The 8,179-nt window shown below is 39.0% G+C and overlaps 1 protein-coding gene across 1 annotated transcript; it reads left to right on the forward strand.

Moving 5' to 3' along the window:
• The first annotated feature begins 235 nt into the window (after positions 1–235).
• Positions 236–5,127, forward strand: ing2 (inhibitor of growth family, member 2). The gene is made up of 2 exons (XM_067579945.1): positions 236–520; positions 3,744–5,127. Exons 1-2 carry the CDS (start codon positions 376–378, stop codon positions 4,442–4,444), a joined length of 846 nt encoding a protein of 281 aa, XP_067436046.1. The 5' UTR covers positions 236–375; the 3' UTR covers positions 4,445–5,127.
• Positions 5,128–8,179: the final 3,052 nt, after the last annotated feature.

An 8,179-nucleotide genomic window follows, 5' to 3' on the forward strand; every position in this document is an offset into this window, starting at 1 on the left:
GTTTTTAAGTTTTGCTGATGCACTGCTCTAATATTTAATAAAAACAAAGGTCAAATGGTCTCCGTCTAAACTATGGCAGCACTGTGTTTTCGGTTTCCCCATCGGTTTAATTTCCCGGGAAAATGTTATGATAATGAGGTAACTCTCTGCCAATCCTGATGCTCAAAAACCAACTGGCCCCGCCCTCGATGACGACGAACGAGAGGAAACTGTACAATACCATAAAAGGAAAATACTCCCGCATGCGCAGTAGATTGAGTTTTGTTTGAAGTGAACTGCCCTACAAGCTGCAAAGTCGCTAAGCAATTGATTTTAACAGTATATTTCTCACATTTCCTCCGTGTTGTTTTAGTGCCTCTATGCATCGTAGAGACGATGTTAGGCCATCACTATCCAAATGCCGACAAGTCGCAACAACTGGTCAACTATGTGGAGGATTATCTGGAATGTGTGGAGTCCCTGCCTTTGGACATACAAAGAAATGTTTCTTTGCTTCGGGAAATTGATGCAAAGTATCAAGGTATTGTATTTACATCTTTTTAATCTTTAATTCCATCTGTGTGTTGTAATGTGGCAAACATTAGCGGTGTCTGAGAGGGCGTGCTGAAATGGTGGAGCAGGCGCCAGCCTTGTCTTCCCATTTTATAAAAACCGAGCGCCCCTTGCTCGTATCTACTTCGATAAACAGTAATGTGACCCGCTGAAATGTGGATAATTACACTGATGAGCCATGTGTTCAATAAACAAGTCAGCCGTCCGTCAGTTAGCATAACCCGGACACACTCCGTCCTGTTTTGTGTGTGGCACCAAACTCAACTCGAAAATCTTGAAATTTGATATTTCTTTCTCTCGGCACACGCACATATACTGAATAACTTTGTCCAAGATATGCTCTGAATACGCTGTGTCCAATGGCAAATTCGGCATCAATGTAATGCAAAAAATAGCACTGTGTAATAATAAAATCTCAACTTTTTCAATTGGTACATGCTGCCGCCCACCACGGTGTTTCCGCGGCTTATTATTATGGGAAAACCAGGAAAAACAATGAACAAACTCAGAAATGTATTTAAAATAAACACTGCTTGTTGTACTGGATGGATGCCGAACGCAAGAACGCAGCATAAATATTTGTAAATATCATAAATCGTGTTGATTGAGGTGTGAACGTTTGCCTGAAGACTATGGTTACTACACACCATCGTTTTTTCAATGAAAGCTGGTGTTTCATTCTGCATACGAAAGAATGCTGGTTAACAGTTAATTTTCGCCTTGTTTGTGAAACAGATAGATGCAATATATTGCTGATATCTCCATTATTAATGACACTTGAGCATGCTGGCGTTTGTTAACAAAAGCCCACAGTACAGGAAAACAATCCTCATTGTTGCTTTATGTTGACGCAGGGTGAGCAGCGGCTAAACCAGCCTTCGTTACCAATACGTTCAACGACAACGTCGACAGATAATATGACACACACTGACAGAGTTAACGACGTTTTCGCCTTAAATTGTTTTTAAGCGAGATTGTACGACTGCTTAACCACTGTTCTCCTCGAGTGTGAACTGCAGAGCCGGAGAGCTCCTCTTCTAGGCAACCCCCTTCAATATTACTGCCGTCATTTCCTGGAGGCAGGAACTCACTGCGGTTCAGCCCTCCTCCTCCAGGCTGTAACTGCTGCAAACAACATGTCCAACTTCAGTTTCACTTCAGTTGAAGTTGTCTACACTTGACTTGAGGGAAGATTTAAATGGAATTCAACTCGGCTTTTAAATAAAAGTATGAATATAATCCCTAGTCAAAAAGTCCTACAAGACTTTCATCTTTTCCAATAGAATCCTTAAGGATACCCACAATTTTTTAAAAATCCTATAGGAATTCCATAGGAAAAAGTTTTTAGGATTTTCTCAGTCTTATTGGAAATCTGTTTTTTTTTCTGCTAGATCTAATAAAATCCCTTAGGATTCCTATACATTCTAAACATCCTAGAAGACTTTTTATCCCCTTTTATTAGGAAAAAAAAGTTTGGTTCTTGTAGGATTTTCTCAGTCCTAATGGAAATCTGTTTTTCTTTTGGATCTTACATATATTTCAAACATCTTACAAGACTTTCATTCATTTTTTTTTTAGTTTTACAAGAATTACCAATAGGAATCTTATTTCTCATTTAAAATCTTACTTTAATCAAGACCACACTTGGTTCCAGTGATCAGAATTAAAGATATGAACAGACTATAAGTTTCTCCGTCATCTTTGATCAGATGCATGTGGTGGTTGTAAATAACTGTGAACCAAATTTAAGGCATATTCATAAAAACTTTGGAATATAGTCTGTCTTTGGTTTGGCCTGTTAAGGATTAAGCTGTTAAATATATTCATTCTTATCACGACCATGCTGTTTAAAAGATTCAGTATCAGCAGTTTGGTTGAATGATTATTACAATTTAATGTTCAAAATAAAATTAGAATACATCTATGGCTGTTATGTTCAGCAACTATTTCAACAGCTGAACTAGTCTTATGTTGCTGTTATTACCTTAAGCAGCGTTCACATGAATAAACGCATTCAATGAGTAGTTCACCTTTTTGAAAAATGAGTTTATTTGCTTTCTTTCGGAGAGTGAGATGAGAGGATTGATACCACTCCTGTGTCTGTGTGTTAAGAAGATGAACATGGTTAGGCCTAGCTTAGCATAAAGAGTAGAAGCAGGGGGGTTGCGCGATGGAATTATTTGACATACAACAGTGTATCTATACGCCCACTACGTCTGTGCAGCGTCTCATAGTGCTTTGGCTGTTCACCAAAAAATAGTTCCAGAGTGTAAACCTCCTAAAACCAAACTGTCACTTTTACATTTCTGTTTGTGTAGAAATTAAGCAAAAATGGCACAATGTGTTAATGAGCTTTAGAGGTGTTGGTAGGTGTATTTTTGAACTTTGGACAGAGCCTGGCTAGCGGTTTCGCCCTGCTTCCAGTTTTTATCATTTACAAAATGAACATCATGCTTTATTAACGAAAACTTGAAACAAGTGATTGAGACCATAAACTCATTAGGAAAGTGTTTACTGGGGTGATAAATCAAGTGAGCAGTAGGGTCATTTTCTCATAGACTTTCATACAATTGGACTTCTTTTTGGAACCAAAAGAGTCGCCCTCTGCTGGAATGAAGGTTTAAGTCACTTCTGCATTGGCTTCGCTTTTCAAACCCAGAGCTTCCTGCTTGGTCTTTATGCTAAGCTAGGCTAACCACATCTGGATTGCAGCTCATCTCATTCTCAGAAAAAAAGTGAATAAGCAGGTTTTCAAAAATGTTGAGCTATTACTTTAAAAGCGACACCAAAGCTGTTGACACAACCAACAAACCATACAGTCTCCCTTTGTTTTAATATGTTGTATTCTGTTAGCTTTTAATTGCCCACTGGCTATCTTTGACCCTGGTAAACTTGTGATATAAACTCATGATCAACGTACAAGCCTTAAAGCTGGAGTGCGGGACTTTTACATATAAATGAATGTCCGTTACATTCCTCTGCTGGCTGAGCTAGCTAACTTCCGATTTAGCCCTTTGCTAACTTGACTATTTAACTATTTACTCTCACTGCCAGAAGAGGGAGACATAAGTTCCACACTCCAGGTTTAAATCAAATGAATAAAACAAAACAAACAAAAAAAACCTCCAATCATCCACCGCACTTTCATTAATTTGTGGAAACCTCTCCTTGTCTTTGTATCCTACTTGCAGAGGTGCTGAAGGAGGTGGATGAAGTATTTGAGAAGTACAAAGGTGAGCAAGATGCAGCTCAGAGAAAGCGCCTGCAGATCCAGCTGCAGCGGGCACTCATTATCAGCCAGGAGCTGGGCGACGAGAAGATCCACGTGGTGACCCAGATGACGGAGCTGGTGGAGAATCGCTCCCGCCAAATGGACTCCCACTCCCTGTGCCTCCAGGAACCCGGCGAGTCTGAGCGGCTCACTACAGAGCGGCGCTCCAACGTCCAAGAGTCCCCAGCTCCTGAACGCACCTCAGCCCGCCGCCCACGACGCCAACGCAACAGCGAGAGTCGTGACTCCAGCCACCCATCAGCCAACGGCTCTCTAGTAGACGACCCTGTGGAGGAGCTCTCCCTACCTCCGCCCCGAGAGAAGAAATCCAAATCTGCGAAGAAGAAGAAGCGCAAGGCCAAACAGGAACGAGACGCCTCACCAGTCGACTTTGCAATCGACCCCAATGAGCCCACCTACTGTCTCTGCGAGCAAGTGTCTTATGGTGAGATGATCGGCTGCGACAATGACCAGTGCCCCATCGAGTGGTTCCACTTTTCCTGTGTGGGGCTGACCTACAAGCCCAAGGGCAAGTGGTACTGCCCCAAATGCAGAGGGGACAATGAAAAGACCATGGACAAAAGCCTAGACAAGAACAGAAAAGACCGCCGGTCCAGGTAGTGACCTGTCTTCAGTCACCCCTTGCTCATCTGGAAGATGTATTCATTCAGCCTGAGGGTTAAGACTATAAGATGTAGATGATAACAGTACACGTGATGTTGTAAGAGCACAATCGAACATTAGTAGCAGCGTTTATTATTAATCAAGGACAAGTTGTGATTGAACTTGTGCTGTTACATCACTGATTGTTCCCACTGGCTATAACTGTACTGTAGTCTCTAGGGAGTCCAGCTGCTGCAAGAATCATCAGCCTGAAGCTGCCATCCTCATGAAGTTATTTGCTTTTTGTGAGATTTTTCTTTTTGACTTATGACAACAAATGAAAGCATCTTTTGGTTTACTGTCACTTTTCATTCTGGACAAGGCCCTATTAAAAGAATAAGGTATTCCTGCTAATGGTCATTATTTTCTTGTTTTGGCCAAAACAAGCCGTTTTTCCTTCATTTCATTTTCAAACTTCTGAATTGTTCTGAATTATTTGAAATCAGTGTCTGTCTCTATACAATAATGGCTTGTAGAGAATATCCGTTCACATGTACAATGTTTGTAAGAGATTGATATTTAATTGAGGAGATGATTATTGATGGGGCACTGGACTTTGTGTTTGTGGACTTAATGTTTTCACTGGTTCACTATTGTGTATATTTCTTTTTATATTCATTAAAACAAAGTATAGTCACTCAGTTACTATTCGGTTTTCTCTTCTTCACTCTCAATTGTTTTAAGCTCTGAAGGCCTGTGACTCTTGCTACAACAAAGTTTCTATTCAAGTCTGCCATTAGCCAAGATTTAGCCAACAAACCATACAACCTAATTAATTCATTAGCCAATTAATAAATATTAGCAAAGATTCTTTACCAACAAACATCAGTGTTCTTTTTTTAGCTCTGCTAAAATGTTGGTTTAATACTTTCAGTCCAGAATGAAATATCTCCATAATCTTTTGATAGATCGCCATGAAGGTGTAACACATTCTCAGTCCCTATACGAGGGATTTGGTGATTCAGACTTAACATACATACTTGAGACACACTTTGAAGTGAATGGGAAGGTGTGTCTAAACTTTTGACTGGTACTGTGTAATGTACAGTGGTGGAAGAAGTAGTCAGATCCCATACTTAAGTAAAAGTTGCAATACCACAATGTAAAAATACGCCAATACAAGTAAAAGTCCTGCATTTAAAAACCTTGTTAAAGCACAGAAGTATTATCAGCTAGATTAACTTAAAATATTGAAAGTAAAAGTACTGGTTTTGTAGAAATTCTACAACCGTGACTGATATATTAAATATGTTTAATAAAGTACACCATGTGAGACACTTAGAGGCAATATGTGTCTTTGGTGGAACTGCTAACAACTCAGACATCTGAAACATGAACACTGATTTCATAGAAGAGCTCACAAAACAAAAAGGTTGGGAATTACTGGTTTAATCTTAACGATGCAGTATAATTTATAAACTTATTTTATTTAAAATTTTAACCTGAAAAGTAACTAGTTATTAAAGCTGTCAAATAAATGGAGTGGAATAGAAGTATAAAGTAGCATCAAATAGAAATACTCAAAGTACAACAAGGCTACCTCATAATTGTATTGTAAAAGTACAGTACTAGAGTAAACGTACTTTGTTACATTCTACCACCATAATATATTTATCAAGTCAAAGGTTCCACTTGTCCACCACTTCGGTTTATGACAGGACAGGACACTAATGACTGAATTCCCATCAGCTGTACTAAAATATTAATGCTAATGTGATGTAAACACTAATAGTCATATTGTCATGCTAACATTAGCATATTACCCTGTTAAATGTTATACGGTTCACACAATGTTACACCAGTTAGCATGTTATTGTTTAGTCCTTCAGTTACCAGGAGGCAAATGTGAATGTTAGCATGCTAATGTTAGCTCAATCATCATACAGCTTAGACTGATTAATTTAGTCACATAGAGTCAATGTAGAGCGACAGTCTGAACCGTCTTAACTGGCTACTGACTACTTTGATTTAGGTAACAATATGAACATTTCTTCTGCATGACACCACCAATAGAACAAACTTTACCGTTTATCCCTAGTAAGGAGCTTTCTCTTCATCTTTCATGCATCCACCAATTTTGTTTTTTAGCATGAAAAAATACAGTAGGCCAAGGATACTTTCACTCCCCACAATTTCATTCCTGTTAGCACAGCTCTTACCAGCATTAAATCCCATAGGGCACTCCAATGAACCCCTAGTAATGTACATAGTAATGATTTAAACTCAGGTAGACAATAGTTGTTCTCACCAATGTCAACCAATAAGTTCCCCAGCTAGGTTTCTATTAATTCCATAAGCATTTGAGTTTTTAGGCTTGAGAGGTGATTATACAGAAATGATTAAGCATGTCATTCATGAATTTTGGAGCTTCGTATGTGCATATTGGCTATGAGCCTAAGAAACTGAATTGCAGTAGGCTTGACATTACATTGTCCAAAAGTCTCTAAGTAATGCTTTGAGTTTAACCATTTCCCATGTACATTTACTTGTTTGTTGCAACAACTGCAATAAATCCTACCCTCATGAAGGTTATAATGTTTTGCTTTTGATAAAACTATGCTGTTGACTCAACTTTATGGTCTATCAGGTTGTTTGCTAGGCCGATCCTTAATTTATTGTTCTGTTGAACTGTACTGCATTATACTGAAAGGTGATTCAATATTCACTCTACTGATATAAAAAAATATGTCTTTGTGCTGTAGCCAGTGAATCATGGAGTAGCTAACTTCCTAAATGGCCTACAACAAAATTTATTGCTGTATATGACTAAGTATTGTTCCCTCAGATCCAGTTAAATTGGTGTCTGCACACTATCGGCACAGTGAAGAAACCATCTGTTGACATTTATTAAAATTCATGTATGTATAGACATGTCTCTCTCCTTCCAGTTGAAACAAAATTACTCAACAAAACCGTCTCAAAAGTCACATTTCTAAAATTATACACCCAGATCAGACTGGGTTTGTTCTCAATCAACATATATATTTCAACATGAGAAGACTGTTCAATATTATGTACAGTCATGCCTATAGCATGGAAGACTCAGTTGTAATTTCCCCTGATACCGAAAAGGCTTTTGACCAAATTGAACCGCCTTTTATGCTGTCCGTCTTAGCTAAATTTGGTTTCAGTTAATCACTTATTAATTGGATAAGGTTTATTTATAAAGTGCCCCACAGCTTCTGTTGTTGCAAACCAAAATATATCAAATCCCTTTTGAATATATAGAGGTACACGCCCATCGGCTATCCGGCTGATGATTTAGCCTCTGGTGGCAAGGCTCAGTATTTCGGGGGTTCCGTGTAGCAAGTGGATATCCGGATAACGGATATATGGGCCAAGACTTCCCCTTCTGTGTGCCAGGTTGTTGTTTACAGTCTGATTAGCAACTTGAGACGGTCCAGACATCGTTTCGGCTAATCTCTATAAACAGATTTATGCATATGAATGCAGATAAATTAAGAAAAAAGCTAATAAAAAGCCAAATCTTCGTCAGACAATAGTCGATGGGTTCTGAGACTACACTTTGGCCAATGCATTCTGTCCTCTTTTGCTCTCCACACGGACTGTTTACCTGCATGCAACCAAAGCCTGCTCAAATGTGACTGGTCAATACTACTTGGACTACAAACGGAAACCAGAACGCTTCTGGGACCAAAATCTTGTCCTGTTGCCTAAAGATTCTGCATTAAT

Source organism: Thunnus thynnus, chromosome 22 (genome assembly GCF_963924715.1).
Source record: "Thunnus thynnus chromosome 22, fThuThy2.1, whole genome shotgun sequence".
NCBI classification, from domain to species: Eukaryota; Metazoa; Chordata; class Actinopteri; order Scombriformes; family Scombridae; genus Thunnus; species Thunnus thynnus.